This window comes from Alternaria ethzedia, assembly GCF_023757985.1.
Source record: "Alternaria ethzedia strain BMP 0044 chromosome Unknown scaffold_4, whole genome shotgun sequence".
Lineage (NCBI taxonomy): Eukaryota > Fungi > Ascomycota > Dothideomycetes > Pleosporales > Pleosporaceae > Alternaria > Alternaria ethzedia.
The window spans coordinates 86,221-109,009 of NW_026056197.1; the positions used below are offsets into that span (position 1 = coordinate 86,221).

Genomic DNA, 22,789 nt, shown 5'->3' on the forward strand with positions numbered 1-22,789 from the left:
GGTTCGTTATCCTTGCCCCATCGACGGATGTGGAAGACAGTACGCTCGTTCGGATGGGTTGAGAGTGCATATGCGCAGACGGCATGGTGCGCCTCCACCTGTGCCGAGGACCGATGGCGTCGTTGATGAGGATGAAGACTGAACGAGTTCCTGGCGGTGCCGTCTGTGTGGAGGGTTAAGTCGGCCCGATACAGCCATTCACAAAGAAGGCATTTTGTATGCTCGCTGGTCGTAGCTCTTTCATTATCCGTCTCTTTTGTGTGTTCATCTGTCAATTTTGACTCTTTCTGTTATATCGTCGATATCTTGGAGGGTTTGCTGCGCGCATATGTCGGTGTTGATGACGGAAAGAGCAATCAGGCGGTCTACGTAATCGGTAAAGGTCAGGGTCGTTAGCTGCGCTTTCCGCCGGAGACCCGGAAGAAGGCGCTCATGTCGGGGCGTTCGTCATCGGCAAGAGTTATAGAACAATGGTAGAATATGGCAGACTCAGTTGGGGCTCACCATGACTGGCGTGAAGCGATGGGTGAAGTGACGATGGTTCTCGGGGAAAGTAGAAACGGCGTCTGAGGTTCATGGCAGGGGCACTGAGTCGTCAGGCAGCCCAACGGGAAGGATCACCCGGTCGTCTTGGGCAAGAGCGGTTAGTCCACGGGTCGCAGTCGATCGTGAACCCAGTTTCAGCTGCTCCTCATCACCCTGGAAGCGGAACGTCACGGGCGTTTTTGCAACTGCCATCCAAAGCATCTCATGTTCATTCGATCCAGTAGTCATACGTTGTCCATTCGACTCTGCGCACGGATGAATCACGCCTTTCGCTGCTGAGGTCATCTGTCTTGCCTCCCATGTTGGTGGAGTAAGATTGGACCTAGATGGATGCCGTTTGCGCAAGAGCAAGTGACAGCGTCTCGCATCGTCATACAGTACCACGTACCTGACGTCAATACAATACGTATTGAGTGCATGAGGTGGTTTCGCAAGCCCTCGCATATGCAAGCTGTCCCAAAAGGCGTATACTATATAACTTGCCAATAGCCGCATCTCGCTACCGTGAGGTCCAGGGATGGTCAATTCTCCGCGGCCAACACCCGTCAGCCACGTCGACGCTCCATGGCCCGGAAGCCAAGTGCCGAGCGAACGACAGATCGTTTGAGAGCACCCCGGCTGTGGTTCGCTGTGGTGGTATTGATATTTGTCATTACTATTCTGTGTGGATGTTCTGACCACAAGGTATGCGTTATAGACATTAAGCCTTCGACTCCAAGACATGTGTAGGAAAGTAAATGCGACCGCGGCAATGGTATAGCGTAAATGCCCAAAATCAAATTGAGACCCGATGCGCGCCAAGAAGTAGAGCAAGCGAAAGAAACGCGGCATCTAGCGACCGTCGTTAGTCCAACCGTATAAACAAAAGGAAAAGATGCCTCAAAGGCTCGTAATTCGAGCGCCAGCAGGGGGCGCCGAGACTCGATGTGGTCTGAGATTGATGACAGACTCTAATTCTCTCAGCATGTTGGTACTCGCATCTCGCTGCTCACGTAGCGAAGCTTGCCGAACGCGGTCTTCTTGGATCTTCTGCATCCGCTCTTCTCTCGACATAGTGGCTCGTGTCTTGGGTATAGCAATAGCTTCGAACACTTCGTCGTCGGAATTGCTGCCTTGATCGCTCGACGGAGCACTCTGATGGGGGCTCAGCAAGTCACCATTGAGGGCGCGTAGAGCATCAGACGGACTGCCTTCATCTACAGCAGTCAGGCCGCCTAGGCTTGGAACTGGCGAGCGCAGCCCACTCGATGCCTGCGATATTCTGCGTTCGTGGCGATCGATGTTCAGAGCCAGCGCGTTCTTGCCAGCTTCCCAAGCTTGGACCAAACTCTTGAGATCCGCGCCAATGGAGTCGTATTGCACTAGGAGAGAGTGGCCCAGATCGGTTACGTCTTCCGTGTCCTCTAAGCTTTTGCTGGTCTCTTCGCGAAGCACCTGCATCTTGGCTTGCAATCCTCGGATGCCACTCGACAGGCCCGACAGTTTGCGCACGGAATTTCGTATCTTTTCTCGGCCAGGGGTGGGTGCAACCTTGGCCGGCGATGGGAGTACGAACTGCTCTTCCTCGGCGAGCACGCGGTTGAACTTCTCACTCCATTCTCCCACAGGACGAGCCGTATTGAGCATCGAATCTACGACTGTGGACCACCGCGCAAAGTCAGGCTTGCCGCCGTCTGCCTCCATGGCAAGAAGGGAGCACAGGTATACGCGTCGGAGAATGGACAATCGATACTGCAGGATGCGCAGCGCTTTCAGCGTTTCGGCGTCATCAAATTCGGATTCGCTGTAACTCAAGGCGGCCTCTTGCATGTCCGGGTTGCTGATTTCGTACACATCGAGGTACTTTTCCAGATCATCCTCTTGTATCAATTGCTTCAGATTGTGACACTGTTCGGCGAGGATGGGGACGATGTCGGCGTATGCAGCGCGGAGGTTCCGACGCAGTCGCTGGCAACGGCGGGTCTGTCCCCTCTCTTCCATGCGCGAGATGGGAGGCAGAGGACTGCTCCTGCGCGACGTTAGTGTGGATACCATGGGCCGTGGTTAGATGGGAACGTACAATCGATAGCCACGAGAGACGAGTTCGACCTCCTGGATCAATGCAAGGGCAGACGATGTCGAGGCTTCGAACGCCTGCAGGTTCGCGACCAGGTCGGATGCGCCCTTGACTGCCTCCTGCCTCAGATACTGCAGCCATTGCCGTCGCAGGTACGTGTAGCCGGCGGTAGCAATGGCAGCGAAGACGAGAATGACCAGCAGGGTCCTACTCTTGCTGAATGCAGGTTGGCGTCGCGACCAGTGAACCAGCCATGCCAGTATGAAGGTCGCCGTGCCAATGAAAGCGGCGCCGACGGGGTTTATCGCTGCGACCTTGAATTCGTGAGGGCCAGGGCGTCCGTTGGCCGCGAAGCTGGGAATGGCGGATGCGCGAAGGCCTCCCTGCTCGCCGAGCAGCTGGGAAGCGACGATGAGGTAACGGAACTGCTCCAAAAAGCGCTCATTGTCGGCGCGCCCAATGCGAGAGTTGACGGCTTTCTAAGTCACGTTAATAAGCATCCATATGCTGCCGGGGGAATATCGCAGTCGTACCGAACACGCCGTGTGTATGCGAGCGATGGAGCCATGGCGGGCGTGGATGCGCAGCGGCTGGGGCAGCCTGTCTCGTATCCGCGATTGCAGCGTCGAAGGGCCTCGGGGCGCGAAGCTCTGCGGGAAGGCGGATTGCGATGGGGATTGCGCTGGGGAGTTGTCGGGTGACCCAGTACCTTGACCTAAGCCACAGCGGTTAGCATCCGCAATATCGTCATCGTCGTGGTGCGGCGGGTCGCACCTTCTAGTAACTGCGCAAGAGGCGAGCCGTCGGATATGATGTTCTCCATGTCGCTACCGCCGCATGGTGCGATTTCGAGTGTTGTTGTAGGGTCCCGCTCCAACGCTTGTGATGACTGCGGGTGCTCTAGGCTAGGGAGGGAAGGTGCCCGTGATATGGAAATGGCGGGGATGGCTGCTGCAGGGGCCGGCGCGTGTTGTGCGTGGGATCCAATCGTGGGCACTGTCAACGGGTAACGAGGCGGCTGGTGGCAGGAAAGGAGCGTGGGAGACACATGCGCGGTGTAGGTGAGTGTGAGTGGTTCTGGTAGTAATAGTGGTATAGGTCAGGGTCCGGAAATGAACTCGTGATTGGTGTGAAACAATCATGGGGAACGTTCGCTCGTTTACGCACCCCTCGACAAACGTGCCCCTGGTTCCTTGCATACGCGCGCCTGCTCTGTCCTCGAGGCCGGTGTGGATGACGACTCACGAGCATGGCATGTGCGTGCATGCTGTGCATCGTCGTTTCCCCTGTTAACATCTGGCTACACACCAACAACGACTCATCTAACGGCACTCTTAACTATCACTTCCACGGGTCGTTCACTCGCTCTCCGATATCGAGGCTGCGAGTCAGCCGCACGTCCTCCGACATGCCATCCTAGCCCTCGCACAGATGCTCCGGACTAATCTGTCCATACCCATCTCCGCCGCATTGTATTGGCACCGGCGGTACACTAATTGCGCAGTTGCTGCGATGCACTCGGCCTTCCACTTCGACAATAACGTTGCCATGCTCGAAGAAGCGGAACCGCCTGAATTGGGCACCAAATGTAAACTTTACCTGTATTATGCTTTATCGGTAAAGCGTTGCCCGGGTACCTGAGCCTTCTGCAATGTATGGTACAACCAAAGAAACAGCCGTTTCTATCCATGGATAATCGATAACGCTATCGATGACGTACCTGCAGCATCGCATCTACAAAAGCATGTGGCTTGCAGATCCCGCAAAAGCAACCTCCAGGTCGCATTCAAAATTCTCCGTGCTGACCGCGGAAGCTAATGGAAGTGTGAGCCTCAAGCTTACAAAGCATGGAACGGCCGCTGGTGAATATCCTCCCGTGGATAACTTCGGCGTTACAGACGGAACAAAACCGCAGGCAACGTGCTGAGTACGATGTATCGACAACATCTCGGAATCGCCTAGATGTCACCTCTGACCGCTCGCCGCCACTGCTTCCTTGGCCGGATATAACTGTTACAGCCACGAGCATGAAAACGTCGCGAAATAGTCCTTCTTCGGTGCTTGATGCGCAGACTTGTCCGGGTGGGTGACTGGGTTGCAGACTAATCGGTCAGCTTACACTACACCTACACATGCAATGACGAACAACGTTCGGCAACTCCCATTCGTCTTCCAGTCTATCCGGACGTCAAGAACAAGGCTGCGCCTCTGGACAGTCATACCGTGACAGGGTAACAAACGCCACAGATTGTCAAGCAGGCTGTATCTTGACTTTATACTTCATGTATTGTCTTTGTCACGATCATGTGTAGCAATCATTGCTTTTCCCACCTAGCATTCATCATTTTCTTATCAGCATGGACAACAGTATGATCGAACGTTTACTGACTACTGTCGACCTGATCAATACCAATCTCGATACGTCACCTGATTCGTGGCAAGACCAATTACCAGCCATTCAAAGCATTACTGCCTCTTTCGAGATAAACGATACAACTCCCGACGAAGCACGCCGGCATTGGCAGGTACCTCTCATCAGCGTCTTTCAGCGTGTGGCTTTTGTCGATGCTGATCATGGTGCTGTCAAAGACTTAGCAGACTGGTGCCTGCGTCAGCTACTAGTCCTTCTTCAAATATACCCAGACGACGTCGACATCCAGGCTTGTGGGTTTTCTCCAGATGATATCGAGCAGCGCTGACTGCTGCAGTAATTGGCCGCAACTGGTTACTGCGAGCGCAGAGGGCTTTTTCAAGCATCTCTCGGGCGGAGAGGGCATCTTTGAGCAGCGAAACAAGCAACACTGGATCGGCAACGAGGGCTTCGGTTAAAGCTGAAGAACGACTGCATGAGCCAGATTATGTCGAAGCCAGAGGATTGCTTTTACCAGCCACCGAATATCTCCAGCGTGCAGTATACGCAGCGACGGAACAGGGAGTGGTTACAGGTTACCTGCTGTCTACAATAAGTAAAGCCACAGTTGATACGTTCTCTCGTTAACTTTAACCAGGCTGCCGAATCGTTCATGAGTCTGGGAAATGTCACGTCAGTAAGAGCCAACGGTCGATATTTTCAGCATGCGATTGCATATCTACGAGCCGCAAGGGAAATGCCAAATTACTTCCTGGCCCCACATTTGGATCGGTGAGTGCTCGTCCTGTACGATGAAGCGGCGCATCGGGCTGACAGATCAAGGTATCTCGAGGGATATGGTCCCCTTTATGACGATATATGAGTGTATGTAGAGAACAGTAATCTCATTGAATAACTAGAGCGAAACCTAGATTATAGAACTCGTGCTGTCAGACAAATTAAAGGGTGATGTGACAGGTGTTCGTGGGTCGTTCGTGTTCGCGGGCGCATCCATGGATGATGGCAGGGTCCAGGCACGGGCCACCCTCCACTCAACTCCACTACCGTCGGAAGGTCCAGCCAGCACTGCGACTACCCCAAGCAGCCAGCACAGCATCATCGCGCATTCACACGACACTTCGCGCATTCCACATACATCGCGGGCCTTTCCACCGCCTGCATATATCTACGACGTCACAATCGATCCTGCACAGAGGCGCTCCGGACGAAGCAGCAACCACACGGCCGAACTCATCGCCCGTGTCTTGACCGAACACCTATCTCCGCAACAACCAGTCGGGATCTGACGCTTCAATTGTCCAAGATCACAAGACATACACAATGGCGGCATCGGCACTGAACGAAGAGCGAGAACTCGCCATCCACCCAATCGTCGCAAGCAGCGTACAGCACAACACTCAGGTACGCCCTCCACCAAGCCCTTTGAGCCCCATTGCGCGGCACCGACCTTTCCTCCCTCCCTGTTCAGCCTTCTTGGACTAACATGAGCCCAATACAGGTCATCTCCAACATCCGCAGTCTGACCGCATCACTCTTCGGCGTCGCCGCAGGCACATTAGGCCTCGAGTCGTACACAGGCTTCATATTCTACCTCCTCGGATCGCTCGTGGTATCGGCGCTGCTGTTTGCGCTCAAGACAAATGGCAAGCCCGGCGCATACTTTTACCGGCCGCTGGGTGACTTGTGGCTGGGCGATGTGTTTGGGGGGTTGAGTGGATTCGTTCTTACTTGGACGCTGTTCTACGGCTTGGTCAGAGCATGAGAAGGCGATGTTGCGATATAAATGGACCATTTGGTTGAAGGCGCATGTATACCGCGGATGGTATGGTATCGATGGATTATAGAAGCGCTGGGCTTCCATGCCTGTGTGGTGGACACGACCGCAAGCGACAGATGTGTGGGATACAAGCACATGGCCATGGAAAGAAGCACTCTGTGGCAGCTCAGAGCCTATGCAGCTGGTAGAGTGAGCGAGTAGTAATCGAAGGTGCGAGGAGTACCATCGGGATGCGGATGGGTTGTTTCTGCATCACTTCATGATACCCACCTGAATAAATCAACGCGATGTTTGATATCTGAATCAAATTGACATGACAACGCATGTTCTGAAATGTTGCGAGCCCTCTAGTAGAAGCGTACTATCATGTCAGACACTCAAATAACAATGAATGTATGCATTGTCAGGAGCAATTAGTACAGCAGCAATCCGGAACCAGTCAAGCACGAAGGGTATGGTCTTGGCGGTACTTTATGCCCTGTGCTGAGTTAGCGCGTGGCCGACGCGTTCGCCAACCACTTTCGCGTTCCCCTCCATTGATTGTTGCCTCCACCGCAATTGTCTCCTGCACCACCGCGCTTTGTATACCCCCGTCAGCGTTATCGTACCCTCTTAATCTCAATCCATAGTCAACAGTATGTATCTTCGTTGACATGTGGCTAGCATAGTTAACCATCTGCAGTGCTCGAGGCAAAACTACCCCAGGCCCAAATCCTCAAGAAGGTGCGTTCGCGTAGGAAGCGTAGCAAAAGCTCTTCTGACAGCAACAGGTCGTCGACGCCATCAAGGACCTCGTACAGGACTGCAACTTCGACTGCAATGATTCGGGCATCGCGCTCCAGGCCATGGACAACTCGCACGTCGCACTTGTTTCCATGATGCTCAAATCCGAAGCCTTCGATCCCTTCCGCTGCGACCGCAACATTGCGCTAGGAATCAACCTCGGTTCTCTTACAAAGGTTCTTCGTGCCGCTGGAAACGATGACGCCCTTACCATCAAGGCTGAGGACTCGCCTGATGTCGTCAACCTGCTCTTCGAATCCAGCACCACATCGAGGCTGAGCGAGTACGACATTAAGCTCATGGATATCGACCAGGAACATCTCGGTATTCCTGAGACGGACTACGCGGCAACAGTCTCGATGCCATCGGCTGAGTTCCAGCGCATCTGCAGGGACCTAGGCGCATTGTCCGAGTCAGGTACGTCCCGAACCAGACGCGACAGCGCGACAGCACACTATACAACAAACTAACTTTGCTTCAGTTTCGATTGAGTGCACCAAGGATGGAATCAAATTCGCATGCTCTGGCGACATTGGTTCGGGCTCCGTCATCCTCAAGACATCCACCAGCGTCGATAAGCCAGAGGAGAACGTTTCGGTTGAGATGAATGAACCTGTCTCACTCACTTTCTCTCTCAAGTACCTGATCAACTTCTGCAAGGCGAGCGGGCTGTCAACTCAAGTCAAGCTCTGTCTATCTAGCGAGGTTCCCCTTCTTGTCGAATACCCCTTTGAGTCCAGCTACCTGAGGTTCTACCTCGCGCCCAAGGTATGTATCTATACCGCAAGACACCAACACATTGCTAATATGGACAGATTGGCGACGAGGACTAAACGCATCATGACTTCATTCACGCACGAGCGGCATGTTTCCAGGATAGATGTGGGGGATTTGCGGCGCAATGGCTTTGATATGCATCGAGCGTCTGTTAGTTCAAGGTTCTGGCGTGCGACATTGGCGAAAACGCGGTGCCGCGTGGTGTGTTCCGCGCCCTAGGCACAAAAGGAAAGCTACTGCCCCACCAACGGGTTCACGTCATGTCGCGGAATTTCAGATAAGGAGATCAACAGTAAATCAACAACGTACCCCGCCTGCACGCTCTATTTCACCTCCCTTACTTGACTGTTTCTTACTATCATACATCATGGCTTCTGACACGCTGATACCGGACACGCGCGTGCTCGCGATTGCCAGTCATGTAAGACTCACGCGCGGGATATTGATTCTAGCTAACATGCTATAGGTGGTTCATGGGTGAGTCGCGTGTTGTCGCGATAGATGCAGTACACTGACATTGAGCTGAGCTATGTTGGGAACAAAATGGCCACTTTTGTCATGCAATCGCTAGGTTGCGACGTCTCTGCGATCAACACTGTGCACTACAGTATGTACATCATTCCCGTCGACTGGCGCATAGCTAACAGTTCAGGCAACCACACAGCGTACAAGCAAGTCAAAGGCACAAAGACATCCGCGAACGAAATCCTCGAGCTCTACGAAGGGCTACAGCAAGCGAACCTTACCAACTTCGACGTCCTCTTGACCGGATACATGCCTAGTGCCGAGGCCGTACAAACGATAGGGACGATTGGCAGAGATATCAAGTTCAATGCTGGCACGAAGCCGGGCAGCTTCTTCTGGGGTGGGTTCACACTTAAGGTGGTTGGAGGCAGGACTGACAGAGACAGTACTCGATCCGGTCATGGGCGACAATGGCAAGTTGTATATTCCAGAGGATGAAGTACCAGAGTACAAGGGACTGCTGCGCGAGGCAGATCTCATACTCCCAAACCAGTTCGAGGCCGAGTGCGTATATCCGAAGACCGGTCCAGCACACGCAGCAATTACTGACAGAGACACAGACTACTATCCGATACCCCCATCACCGACCTCAAGTCCCTCGCCGCCGCCATCCAAGTCCTCCATAAGACCTACCAAGTCCCCCACGTAATCATAACGTCCCTCCGCCTGACGCGCGATAACCAGACCATACCCTCGCGCCCAGTATCGAAAGCCGGCACCGGCACCCACACTCCCTCAGACCCCCATCACCTCGACGCATCACCATCCCAACCAACCCCTCAACTCCAAGCCCCCCAAATCGACCTCTCCTCCATCGAAAACCTCACAATCATCGGCTCAACCGCAACCTCAGACTACAAACCGCGTCTCTTCCGCATCGACACCCCGCAACTCCCGCTCTTCTTCTCAGGAACAGGCGATATGTTTGCCGCGCTCACGATCCCTCGTCTTATCGAAGCCGTACACGACGCGTCTACGCCCGAGTTTGATCTACATGCGAAACCGAGCTGGCGCTCACCAGACGATGTGGCGGCGCAGGAACTGCCGTTGGCGAAAGCGTGTCAGAAGGTTCTTGCGTCCATGCAAGCGATACTTACACGTACGACGTCTGCGTGTCAGGAGAAGATGGCTGCGTATGATGCGCGTGCTGCGAAGGAAGGGCGGGGCGAGGGGGATGAAGCGGATGAGGAAGTTAGCAGGAAAAGGCATTTGGCGCTTATGAATGCGAGTGAGGTTACTGTTCCGCGGTATGTCAAGGAGATGATTGATCCACCGGATCTTGAGCGGTTCAAGCCACGCGCGGTGTATGAGGGGCAGAGTGTACCAGCGGATGTTGGGGAGAGGAAGCCGGATGAGTTGAACGTGCTGCATTTGGGTGTTGGGACGAAGGATGGTGGGGCGATGCAGGTGCTTCAGTCGGGGACGCAGGGCAAGATTGTTGGAGAGGGAGAGAAGAAGGAGGCGGGTGATTCATGATATTGGGTTGTGTAGACGTTACGCGTTGAATTCTATGAATGCCAAAGCATCGTCAGTTCGTGGCTACCACCTCATACAAGAAAAAAACTAAACAGGCCTGCGGATTACATCAGGACAAAAACCTGCAAAATGGGTGACCTAACGTCAACGTAGGCTCTAGAGTGTTCATTTTTTTCCTAAGTTGGCGTGCAGCCACCTAAGCCTTCACACTGTCCGCGGCTACTTCTGCCACCTCGGCAGCTTCTGTCGCGGTCTCCGCCGCCTGGGTTGCAACGGCCGCCGCTGCGCCAAAGCCTCCTGTGCTGCCGAAGCCACCGGCACCCCTTACTGTGTCTTCCAATTGATCGACGACGACTACGCTGGGCATGACGACGCGCTCGACGATGAGTTGTGCGATGCGGTCACCGATCTTGACGGGGAAATCGTTCTCGGAGAGGTTGGCGAGGATGACGCCGACGGGGCCGCGGTAGTCTGCGTCGATTACGCCGGCGAGGGTGTCGATGCCGTGCTTGTAGGCGAGACCTGAGCGGGGTGCTACTCTTCCATCTATTGAACAACGATTAGCATGGTGTCTACGGCAACCTCCTCAAGGGCTGGAGTATAGGACATAATACGTACACGTCCCATCCGGTACTGAGATCTTGATATCCGTCGCTACCAATGCTCTCCCCCGCGCTGGAATCACAGTCTCTACTGCACTGTACAGATCGTGTCCAGCAGCGAAAGCGCTTCCCTTTGTCGGCGCCTTGGCATTCGGGCTCAGCAATTGTACCTGCAATTGTTGCTCCGCCGCCGCTGCACTAGCTAATGACGAAGCACCGACTGGCGCTGAAGGTTGTAGTGCTGCCATGTTGTCGTGGCTGGGGAGGTGTGAAGCTGCCAGAGGTGTGGGTGTAGCGGCGCCCGAGTCTGTACCTCGTGGTAAAGTGGAGGCGTGGGAGAGAGGAGTGGGGTCGATGACTTTGGTTCGCTTGGGGAGGGGTGACGATGGCAGAGACGGCGGCTCGTGGATAGGAATTGGCGTGTCTGACATAATTTTTCGAGAATGGAAGTTGGGTTGTTTGGAGGGGCGGTGAGGGTGGATGAAGGACGCGTTTGGTGGGGAAGAGACGACGCGTTGGGGTGCGTTGTCATTGGCTGGTTGGCGAGGAAGGTGCGACTTGCTTCTGTTGACCGTGAGCACCTTTCTCTTTCTATGACTTACTCAAGGTTCTGCATCAGCTTGATGTTTGCCAGAACGAGATACCATGACATCTCCTGGATTAGAGCTTGAATCGAGTGTTGGGTCCTCAGACTACTTGTAACCCTCCTGTAAGCACCGAACTCGTCTCAAAAGTCGATGAGATCTTCCTCTATTGCAGAGTACCACATTGAGCTTGAAATGATACAATGGTAGTGGAGAGCTCCAAGAGCAGATGAGATTGGTGCCAGGTCGAGGAACGTCGCTTGCCTGGCCATCATTGCTTTCTGCTAATGGCGAGGAAAAGTCGCATTCGCTTGCGAGTGTATATATGCGCATTGAGTGTATCCATTTTTAGATCGCGGGCAGGGCTTGTCATTCACATGTCAAGCGCGTACTGCGTTCCGTGGTAGACCTGGTGCTGCGTGCGCATGTTCTTCAGCTGATGTCGTGTCGCTCGTGACCTCGCAGACAGTGGCGGGAACATTGTGGCTTGCGTCGATCCCCCGCATTGACCGCATTGGTTCACACTGCGCAGATGCTGTCGTCATGGCTCCAGGGATATGAGGGAGCGCATGAGACCCTTACAATAAGATCGCTTTCAATTGAGACGTTGTAGCCCAGCCATACAGCAAGGAGGACTTCATGAGAGTGTGTCATGACATGCTCATACCGAGAACACCACTAGTCAGTGCCTCCGACTTCTCGGATCGGAGGAAGCGACTATCCGGCCTGGCGACAGCGTGCCTCGGCCAAGCCGTCTTGGCTCGCGAGCTTGAACGGGGATCCGACGAGCTTGACCTGACCTGCGACTTTGGCACAAACCCGTCATCTCTGCAAAATCGCCATCATCCTGGCACAAATGTCACGAGACAGCTGAATATCGAGTCTCGTGATCCCCATGAAACTCGTACTCCACGGGGAGTCACGCTGGTGTGACGCGCCCCATGCATAGTGGAGGCGACTCCGACTTTACCAACACTCCGTGCCGCGATTCTCTCTAGACACGCCATGTCGGAGCCGCCTTGGTGGATCTCGGTATCCAGACCACATGACCAGCCGTGTTCTGTTCCAAGAACACGTCTCGAGTGGACCCCGATTATTGAGCGGAGTTGCTGCCAGACTCCATGCATACGAGATTTTCGCCTCCAGATGCATTGCGCAGCTAAACACTACCGGACTGCCAGCCCTACATCGGTTAGGCCAAGAAAATCCTCCCGACAGTTCGACCAAGCGCTGGGTGCATGGTTCGAGGCTACCGTAGCCGCCCCATCTGGTTGGCCGAGACCACGCTATCGTGCTCTAGCATGCTTGTTGAGCCTCACGGAGGGCATGGGAACTAATGCACCCCGTTTACCCTGGGGTCTTTCTGCGACTTTGGCGCGGCCAGAAGCAAAATCCTGCACGCTACTCATCTCCCCACCTCTTCGTTATGAGCTTGCTTTCCCACAGACTACCCGCTGGTACCAGCTCTTCGGCCAATGTTAGCAACACCGAGCACCGGAGTCGCGATATTCCAGAATCCTTCTACAACCATACTGCAAACAGTTGGATGCCGTCCGTCTAAGCAATCGCGCATGGAAAGGCTTGTCTGCATACGCGTTGCCAATTGGTGATCGTATTGACCAGCGAAACATCACGGATTCGTTGAGTAATGTGCTGTGCCCGTCTGGCGATCAACAGCAGACGAACATCAGTTGATGGTTTGCTCCGCAACCACGTCTATCGAGCAGAGGCGATGAACGGTGTCTGCCTGCATACCAAGATGCATCCCCGCAGAATGAGGTCAGTGGTTCATGGCTTACACGCACCCGACTTGACAGGTCATGACGGCTAAAGGCGACGCTTACCATCTAGTGTCCTATCAGCTAGCTGCTCCTACGCCCCGTCTTCGCCCCGGCACGCGACTGTCATCTCACTGTTGGGTGCGTGTGCCAGCAGACTGACCATGCGTGTCACGTAACCCGACGACATTTGCCATCGTTTTCCAGCAACACGAACGTGGGACCGCTGGGTAACGTTGCGCTAACTGAATCTCGGCTCCATGATTTCCAAATCTACTAGAATTGGCTCACGATGATTTGAACGCTATGGCATCCACAGGCCAGCGACGTGCTAGTGGTCAGCGTCTGGTCTGCTCTAGCTCCAACACCATCATGGCTAAGACCACCCACTAAGCTACCCCAGTCGCTTCGGACCTACTGTCGCTAGCCTGCTGGCCAGCCGCGGGACTAGCGTGCTCACCCCATGCTTCCAGTCTCCAGACTAGACAGCTGCGCATGGAGATCCCCAGGCTCGGTGAACAGTTCCCCAAATGTACTTAAAGATGGGCAGCCCGCCTTGGAGTGATAGTCATCCTCATCCGAGTACTCAACCATCTCTCTGGACTTGAGTCTTCCTTCCACACCCATTTTACTTCCACAGACAGTTGCCAATCATGGGTCTGATGCTGAAGAAGCCTGAGGGCGTAGCTGGCTCGACCGCGCCCGCCATCTTGGTCGGCCTGTTCGTTGCCTTTGGTGGTGTTTTGTTCGGGTATGCAAACTCGATCCCTCTTCAAGAGTTCTACTAACAAGTATAGTTATGATACTGGTACCATTGGTGGCATTCTTGGAATGCACCACTGGCGACAGCTTTTCAGCACTGGCTACGTCAACAAGAAGGACAACATGCTCGATGTCACCGCCGAGCAGACCTCCTTGATCGTCTCTATCCTCTCTGCCGGTACCTTCTTCGGTGCTCTCACCGCAGCACCCACTGCTGATTTCCTCGGTCGCCGCCTCGGTCTCGTCGTCAGCAACATTGTCTTCTGTGTTGGTGTCATTCTCCAGACCGTCGCCACTGCCATCCCCATGTTTGTTGCTGGACGTTTCTTCGCCGGCTACGGAGTCGGTATGATCAGTGCCACCATCCCGCTCTACCAATCCGAGACTGCCCCCAAGTGGATTCGTGGTACCATTGTTGGTTGCTACCAGCTTGCTATCACTATCGGTCTTCTACTCGCTGCTATCGTCAACAACTCCACAAAGGACAGGACCGACACTGGCTCCTACCGTATCCCTATCGCTGTTCAATTCGCCTGGGCTATCATCCTCTTCACCGGCTGCATCTGGCTTCCTGAGACTCCTCGCTGGTTCATCAAGAAGGGCCGCCCAGAAAAGGCTGCCAAGTCTCTCTCTACCCTTCGCCGCCTCAACGTTGACGACCCGGCTCTTGTTGAGGAGTTGGCTGAGATCACTGCCAACCACGAGTATGAGATGTCTCTCGGCAAGGCCACATACCTCGACTGCTTCCGTGGTAACTTGGGCAAGCGCCTTTTCACTGGTTGCGCCCTCCAGTCTCTCCAGCAACTCACTGGTGTCAACTTCATCTTCTACTACGGAACATCCTTCTTCCAGAACTCGGGCATCAGCAACCCCTTCGTCGTCACCATGATTACTTCCTGCGTAAACGTCGCCTCCACCTTCCCCGGTCTCTACCTTGTCGAGAAGTGGGGTCGCCGCAACCTTCTCCTCTTCGGTGCCGTCGGTATGGCTGTCTGGTAAGTTCTGATATCAAGAAGTGCAAATGAGACATATACTGACTTTCTGCAGCCAATTCATTGTTGCCATCACCGGTACCGTTGCTGGTATTGATAACCAGGCTGCCCAACAGGCCTTGATCGCATTCGTCTGCATCTACATCTTCTTCTTCGCCTGCTCATGGGGACCTGTCGCATGGGTTGTGACTGGTGAGATCTTCCCCCTCAAGGTCCGCGCCAAGTCGCTCTCCATGACAACTGCATCCAACTGGCTCCTCAACTTTGCCATCGGATACGCCACCCCCTACATGGTCAACGACGGACCCGGCAACGCCAACATGGGCGCCAAGGTCTTCTTCGTCTGGGGCGGATGCTGCTTCATCTGCATCTTCTTCGTCTGGGCCATGATCTACGAGACCAAGGGTCTTTCCCTCGAGCAGGTCGACGAGCTCTACGGCAAGTGCTCCCAGGCCTGGAAGTCTCCCGGCTTCGTCCCCTCCATCTCCTTCCAGGACGTCCAGGACATGCATGCCGACAACCGCCGCGCCAGCCTTACCGATATCGAGGCTGATGCTTCCCGCAAGAGGAGCGCTACCTACACTGAGTACCCTGAGAAGACTGTTGTCTAAGCATGTACCTCACGGATTCTACGAAGAGTTATGAGAGATTCCCTACCACACTTGTAAATACCCCGACTAGCTGTTTGATTTTCGCTTGATAGCGCAGCATTGTATATATCCATCATCTATGAATTATGATACTATCACTTCCATCTACATTACCACTTGCTGTGCTCCCTCTTCCATTCCACCTGTCTTCAATCTCCATCTTTCGTGTCTATCGGACTCATTCCACCGGAGCGAATATAGCTCATAGTCCAGCTCTAATACAGGCCTCTCCACTTGTGCGCCATTTTCCCAGCATGTCTTTAAGCGGACCAACCAGCGTGCGGGCCGTCTCACAACTGTATCTGCCATCGACATCCAGCCGGAGACACTCCGCAGCGCCACGCGCGCTTTCCCCAGATCTACCCCAACTTTAGTGTTGCGACTAAGCTAGCGGCGGACTTGCATCGAGCCGCTCGCAACCTTGATATGCATCACACCAGATGGCTTTTGGTCAGATGTTTGATCAGCGAGTGTGATAGACGGCGGAGATGCGCGTAGGTTGTGATCAATAGTGGATGTGGCTTGTCTAGAGATGCTAGATGGGTCTTCTGTAGGCTGGGAGTAGGATGTCTCTTTGCACATCACGACCCCTCACTGTTTCAGGAAACAGTTACTTTTGATCTGCAGAGGGATGCGCCGCCTGAGCTGGGTGATCCATGTGAGAGATATGCGACAATGGATGGTGGTCATTTAGCTGTTTTCAGAACTTGAGCTGTTCACTAGAGAAAGCATATCCAGTGGGTCTATGGTTGATCTGCAACGCATCAATTGCATCATGTTTTTTTAAAGAGGAGAATCTGACATGGCAGTACAACTTAAAGAGAATACTTATTCTACTTGGTTATAACAACGTTAGAATCCTCATCAACGAAATCTATGAGGATAACATAGAGCAGATAAATGAAAACGATTTGCAGGTAACGGCTTGCAATGGTATGACAAGAGAAGAAGGGTAAGTGTTTCAAAGTTACCGAGAACAGCCAAATAGTACACACGTGGTATGTCATTCATATGTTTCTTGTAATTTTCTTGTACCATTATTGCGACAATATAGCACAACCTCTCAACTCTAGTCTTCATCTTCCTCAAAATCAGACATTCCACACACCTTCAAATGCGGGAACATCTCGTTCCACTCCTTAATAATCTTCTCGGCGACATCATAGTCCATGTTAGAGAAGAAGCCCGTAATAGCCAACTTTGCGATACCTCGCGCAAGCCTACACTCCTTCGTATAGGCCCACTTGCAATACTGCTCACCAACACCTTCCTCAAACGCCTTTTTCACAGCCGCACGGTCAGCGTCGTTAGGTGTGACATGAGCATCAGCCTCATCCATGTCATCGTCATCATCATCGTCTTCATCGACTTCACGATCCCAGAGCCAGAATGGCGGTCGGCAGTTTGTGAAAGCCGGGGCGAAGACGGTCTCATCCCAGTCGAGGATTGCAGATAGCGAGGCAGTGGTGGGTGACACAACGTGAAGGAGCATGTTTCGGGGCTCTAGGTCCATGTGTGTTAGCGCGTAAATGTTATGGTTCAGGTGACCCATTGTGTGGAGATATCGGATGATGGCTTCGAAAGGTTTCCATGGGTTCAGATAGTCGCGGTGGAGGGTAAGATCGTATGCGCGTTGACGAGCGAATTGCGACATGAAGAATTCGTAGACGGTCTGGGGCGTACATGGTTCGGAGACGTCTTCAGACTGACGGAATGCGTTCCGTGGAGGGCATTGTAAGCGGAGAAGCTGGGTGTCTGATGATCCAGCGAGTATGCTATCAGGATTCAGTGTACCGGGAGAGGGGGATTGAATCTCGCCCATCTGCTTCAGTGCGCGACCCAGATCTCTTGCGAATGAAACACGTTGTTGTGTGTTCAACTCAAGATAGACCTCAGTTACTGGCTTCCCCGGAAGACGTGGCTGGATCATATATGGGCTACCGACTGGGTTCTCCGCTGAGAGGCTGAAGATTTTAATCCTGGGTACCGGAAGGTTCGTCGCTGCGAGAAACTTGAGGATTGAAACTTCATGTTCAACCCACGCATGCTCCTGGCGTGGTATACGCAGGACGTAATCTTTGATCTCTGTCTTGCGGATTACACCCGGGCAAACCGTGCGAAGAAACATTTGTGCTTGACGCTTCAGCCAGCTCGTCTGCCTCCAAGAGCCGTCAACTCGGACGCCAAGGACGCGGTTGTAGGAGCCTCCATCCATACGTGTGATTGTGAAGGCGTCCTTGGAGAGATGCGGCCACTGCTTTTCGCACAGCTCCACCGCTTTGAACTGGAAGGTATCAAAGGGCTCGTGTTCAAACTCCTCAGTCGAAGTGGTCGAGTTCTCAGAGCTCGCGATGGAAGCCGCATCATTATCAACCTCTGGTGCAGGCTCTACATGCTCGGCCACGACCCTAGGTGACTTAATGTTATCCGACATAGTTGTTCGAATTGAGAGTCCGATTGGATCGAGCTGACAGATGGAGACAATGGTATAGCTGAGTCTGGCGATATAAAGGTCTTCGTGAACGTTGTGTGAAAGCTGACAGTGTCGGGACAGTGACTTTCACAGAGTAGTTGCTGTGACCAAGTTGAGACCGAAAGACTTTCCGTATGCGAGTGAGATGATGAATGAGCACTTATCGACAGCAGTGATCACACTGCTTTTCACTAATACTCAGCAGGTTATCCAATCGATACTTAATGCGAGCTGAGTGCTCCCTCGTTCAGCAGACGCAACAGGAGAATACTCGCCCACATTAGCAGTCAACCGAATAACTTACTGAACTTTTCTGAATCCTAAATATGGTTCGCACGCTTACCTCGAAGGTAACGCACCACTGTTGGTGCGGTAAGACTGGCCGGTGTCGGAAGCATATAGCGCGATGCCCACAACACAACGTTGACTACTATGACAACGGTAAATGCAAGCACTGCATAGGCGAAGCTAGCGCTGTGGATCGAGAAGAGCACAAGCAGCGACAAGACCAGAGGAAGCAGACCGAAGAGGCAAAGAGACTTGAAGAAGAGTCTTGGTACAAGGAGGGCAAAGGTCGGAAATAGAGATGGAGCTACACTTTTCACGGAATGGAGTTGGGCGTGAGTCGCGACGTTCCGGATGTCGTATGACCTGGGTATTCAGAGGATCGGAAACATTGCCCTAGCAATTCCTGGATGTTAGAGCCATGATAGAGCGGATATAAGCTTGCTATGATACGAGACAACAGGTTTTCCCGAGAAGACGGTTAACAAAGAGAATGAGACAAAGAAAGTGGAGTGGTTTGAACACGTTCTAGAACGCATCTGGAAATGTCGCCCCTGTTACCTTCTGCCATGGCTGAGTGTTGAGAACTGAGTACCTGGGCATTATTTGTTGTTGTACTGCATCGTTGCTCAGCGTGTGTGCGGCGTGTTTTAGTCATTTGTGAGGCAGGGAGGCAACCGGCCGAGCTCGAGGAAACAACTGCAGCGTCCTGAGTATGGGCCAGGGTAGGGGTGCAAAACGAGATTTGCTACCATCAGCAGTACCACAAGACTCGTACCCATACGCTGGCAGAACTGTTATCTGACAGCAGTCAGCACCTCGTATGATGTTTGTGTCTTCCGTAATGCATCGGAGGTAGCCGAACCTTCCTTTGTCGCCATAGCTCAGCGCCCCACTGGCAAACCTCGGCTGGCGTCATCCAGTTCCCCCAAATGCTCCCCGCGTCGCGTCGCACTCTTCTCTTCCCTTCCTTTCCTTTTCCCACCATGTCAACGACCGCCGTACCAAAGTTCAGCCCTGGTGAAGCTGTGACGGAGAAAGATGGGTTGATCCATGGCGTTTCGGCGCAGGAGCTGCAGGTTTTGGGCGAGCAGTGCTTTGATGCTAGGGCGAGGGCTTATTGTATGTTTTCCTGGCTTCTACGATGCAGCGCATGATGGTAGAGGATGCTGAGGACATTTGGATTGGGGGTTGGTACTAACATAATGCTTGATTAGGCCCATACTCGCTCTTCCGCGTCGGCGCATCCCTCCTCCTGACCACCTCCTCCGCAACCGATACTTCCGCAGCCCACACTATCATCGGCGCAAACGTAGAAAACGCGGCCTACCCCGTTGGAACATGCGCTGAGCGTGTCGCCATGGGTACCGCTGTCATCGCAGGCCACCGCATCGGAAGCTTCAAGGCTGTTGGTGTTACAACCGACATCGACGACTTCTGCTCGCCGTGCGGAATGTGCAGACAATTCTTGCGCGAGTTCCTCGCACTAGAGACACCCATCTTCATGTTTAACAAGGAAGGAAAGTGGATTGTGAGGACAATGGGCGAGCTGCTTCCGCTCAGCTTTGGACCCGACGTGCTGCCACCAAGGGAAAAGCTGAGGCAGAACCAGGAAGATGATAAAGCGAAGACGGCATAGAGTGTGTCATGGGAAGCAGGCATTGGCGGCGTTGTGAGGCAGATATCCGGGGTCTGAGCATCTTGAAGGGCGTTGGTGGGAGGTGTATGAGTATGATGGGACTGGCTGTCAGAACCACGTGGTGAATGCTATACAACAGAGCTTCAAAGCTCATAAATGCACATCTCGAATCTCCCTCACAAATTCATCTCCATCACGCGTATACTCATTGGAGTTGTCTGTAAATGAAGCTACCCAGACCCTTCCCTGCCCCACGAGAGCCCCGCGGAAGCCACCATGCAGCCCGATAAGAAGCCGATAAGCTGCCAACCCAGCCAGCAATCGTACGCCTGTTCCGCATCTCCGCGCCCCGTGGATATGTACACTGACATAATACCTCCTGCCCAAGCAAGCAACAGTCAATCAATGGTTAACGATGATGTGATGTCCTATAGACGCGCTGGTGCGCGTGTCTTCTTTTTCATGTTGTCCTTCGTTCATCGCGAATTCCCGATACCCAAGACCCGTGGAGACTTGTGACCATGGCCAACAACACGAACGGAACTGGCGTTAGGGACGCTGGTATCACTGATTCTGAGCACTTTTCGCCATACAGAGCAGATGGGAAATTGGTGAGTGGTCGTCATCCTGGGAGACGAAAAGCAACATTGGCTAACATTGCGATATGATATAGTATGGCTTCGTATGCGTAGTAACAGGCGCAACACAACCCGTAGGCAAAGCAATCGTCGCTGAACTCGCCGGTACATCACACCCCCTCAACCACACCCACAGCTACTCGCTAACACCCCCCTCCAGCCCACGGCGCAGCATGCATATACGCCTGCTCCTCCCTCCCCTCCGAACCCTACGCCTCACTCGCCGACTCAATAAACGCACAATACCCCAACACAAAAGTAATCGGCTACCCCTACAAGATCAACTCCGAAGAAGACACCCTCGCCCTAATCGACGACGTGCTAAACTCCTGGGGCCGCCTCGATGTCTGGACGTCTTCGACCGGTCTACTCGGTCCGCCGTCCATCAATCAAACAGGTCCAAAGGATCTGTACGCCGCGTTCGACACGAACGCCATGCCGGCTTTCTTCGCGCTCAAGTACGCGCCGGCTGCTATGCAGAAGACGACGCCCAAGGGGAGTTATCCTAATGCTGCGCCGAAGGATGTTCCGTATGGGAGTATTATTGTTGTGACTAGTGTTGCGGGGACGTATGGTGGGTGTTGGGCTCCTGCTTTTACTATGGCGTCGCATGCTGCGCTTGGGGTTGTGCGCTCGGGCGTTTTGGTGCTCAAGGGGACGGGTGTGCGTATCAATGCTATTACAGCTGGGCAGATTGATGTTGGTGTCGATTTGAAGGACTGTGGGGTTAAAGAGATGGCGCAAGGCCAGTTTCCGCCTGCTGCGTTACAAGGAGAGGAGAGCCAGAAGAGGACGATTGGGCTGGAGAGGGCGGGTAGGCCGGAGGAGGTGGGTAGGACGGTGGGCTTCCTGGCGAGTGGGTTTAGTAGCTATATTACAGGTGCTGAGTTGAGGGTTGATGGCGGGGCGGGGGTGATGAACCCCATTACTGTTCCTGTTTAGAAGAGATGAACAGCCGATGGATGGCTGTATAGCTTCGGCATTTCGAGTTGTAATATCGTACAAGAGCCTCCCAACCTTCCACCACACATCTAATGTTGCAGCACAACCGGCGCCCCCTTCTCCCAATTCTCAATGCTCTCTTTGATATTGACCCAATACCTTAACTTGACCGCCTCGCTCTTCGCAGCCTCTAAATCGTCCCTCTTGAATGCCTTGTCAATTATCTCCGTACTCTCCGCTATCCTCTCTTCATTTCGCTCCCGCATCTCCACCAGATCTTCTTCATTTTCTGCCTCTTCTATGCTCTCTCTGGCGTCCAAGACCTCCATCAACAGCTCCGGGTCTTCTACCTTCGCTGTCTCATCTTCTGCGACCTCTATTCCGCGTAAGGATAGCAGGTATTGCGCTCTTAACAGCGGGTTCTGGAGTGTTTTGTAGGCCTCGTTGATGCGTGATGAGAGGGCTTCGGCGCGCTTCTTGTCGGCTTGTGGATGTAGATCGGGGTGGGCGCGGGCTTGTAGTTGGAGGAATTCCTTCTTGAGAGCGGAGAGGTCGATGGCGAAGGGGCCTTCTGGGGGCGGGCCGGATGGCAAGGAGTTGGGGAAGAAGGAGTAGTGTGTTTGTGGAACTTGGGAGGATTGCGCTGTGGAGGATTGCTGTGTCTCGAATGGCTTTTCGACTTTATTGGAGCTGGAAGATGAAGATTGGAATCGACGTGATATCGTCTGGGGCGGCATGCGATGTGCGCAGAGCATGCACGGTGTTGCGCGTGGTCGCGTGCGGAATGGCGAAGTGGTGGTGGTTTCGGTGAGGGATGCGCGGATTCTGCGCGCTGCAGATGAACGTACGGAGCGCATTATGGAGATATTAGGAGGTGTATAGGATGGTGATTAGGATACGCGATGCGGTGGTGAGTTTCGTGGTCAGAGTGAGTCTTCTAGAAGCGCAGAGGCGAGAGATTTCCGCGTTGAGTTCCGAATGGTTACGTCATCCGTCGCCGTCTCTCACCCACGGCGATATTGAGGAATGCCGATGAATATGCACTAGATACGTTCAAGGAGCTTTGTACGGCATTTCGTGCACTATGAACAATTCGAGTCATAGTCTGCACGCGGCCTAGGTGAAACCTGGCC

At 53.5% G+C, this 22,789-nt stretch overlaps 7 protein-coding genes across 7 annotated transcripts; 4 read left to right on the forward strand and 3 right to left on the reverse strand.

Annotated features, from left to right (window-relative positions):
• Nucleotides 1-1,425: 1,425 nt before the first annotated feature.
• J4E87_002145 (uncharacterized protein) lies at nucleotides 1,426-3,425 on the reverse strand (the record flags this gene model as incomplete). Its single annotated transcript, XM_049373784.1, has 4 exons — nucleotides 1,426-2,554; nucleotides 2,606-3,081; nucleotides 3,136-3,317; nucleotides 3,377-3,425. The coding sequence occupies 4 exons, from the start codon at nucleotides 3,423-3,425 to the stop codon at nucleotides 1,426-1,428; spliced, it is 1,836 nt and encodes a 611-aa protein (XP_049235924.1).
• Nucleotides 3,426-6,293: 2,868 nt separating this feature from the next.
• On the forward strand, nucleotides 6,294-8,366 carry PCN1 (DNA polymerase delta processivity factor; the record flags this gene model as incomplete). The annotated part of the gene is made up of 6 exons (XM_049373785.1): nucleotides 6,294-6,374; nucleotides 6,472-6,649; nucleotides 7,433-7,473; nucleotides 7,521-7,950; nucleotides 8,015-8,301; nucleotides 8,349-8,366. 6 exons carry the CDS (start codon nucleotides 6,294-6,296, stop codon nucleotides 8,364-8,366), a joined length of 1,035 nt encoding a protein of 344 aa, XP_049235925.1.
• A 5,562-nt stretch (nucleotides 8,367-13,928) lies between these two features.
• On the forward strand, nucleotides 13,929-15,640 carry J4E87_002147 (uncharacterized protein; the record flags this gene model as incomplete). The annotated part of the gene is made up of 3 exons (XM_049373786.1): nucleotides 13,929-14,026; nucleotides 14,073-15,032; nucleotides 15,085-15,640. The coding sequence occupies 3 exons, from the start codon at nucleotides 13,929-13,931 to the stop codon at nucleotides 15,638-15,640; spliced, it is 1,614 nt and encodes a 537-aa protein (XP_049235926.1).
• Nucleotides 15,641-16,748: 1,108 nt separating this feature from the next.
• Nucleotides 16,749-18,113, reverse strand: J4E87_002148 (uncharacterized protein; the record flags this gene model as incomplete). Its single annotated transcript, XM_049373787.1, has 1 exon — nucleotides 16,749-18,113. The coding sequence occupies one exon, from the start codon at nucleotides 18,111-18,113 to the stop codon at nucleotides 16,749-16,751; it is 1,365 nt and encodes a 454-aa protein (XP_049235927.1).
• A 1,310-nt stretch (nucleotides 18,114-19,423) lies between these two features.
• J4E87_002149 (uncharacterized protein) lies at nucleotides 19,424-20,076 on the forward strand (the record flags this gene model as incomplete). Its single annotated transcript, XM_049373788.1, has 2 exons — nucleotides 19,424-19,559; nucleotides 19,655-20,076. The coding sequence occupies 2 exons, from the start codon at nucleotides 19,424-19,426 to the stop codon at nucleotides 20,074-20,076; spliced, it is 558 nt and encodes a 185-aa protein (XP_049235928.1).
• A 521-nt stretch (nucleotides 20,077-20,597) lies between these two features.
• On the forward strand, nucleotides 20,598-21,656 carry J4E87_002150 (uncharacterized protein; the record flags this gene model as incomplete). Its single annotated transcript, XM_049373789.1, has 3 exons — nucleotides 20,598-20,687; nucleotides 20,750-20,819; nucleotides 20,875-21,656. The coding sequence occupies 3 exons, from the start codon at nucleotides 20,598-20,600 to the stop codon at nucleotides 21,654-21,656; spliced, it is 942 nt and encodes a 313-aa protein (XP_049235929.1).
• An 89-nt stretch (nucleotides 21,657-21,745) lies between these two features.
• Nucleotides 21,746-22,513, reverse strand: J4E87_002151 (uncharacterized protein; the record flags this gene model as incomplete). The annotated part of the gene is made up of 1 exon (XM_049373790.1): nucleotides 21,746-22,513. One exon carries the CDS (start codon nucleotides 22,511-22,513, stop codon nucleotides 21,746-21,748), a length of 768 nt encoding a protein of 255 aa, XP_049235930.1.
• Nucleotides 22,514-22,789: the final 276 nt, after the last annotated feature.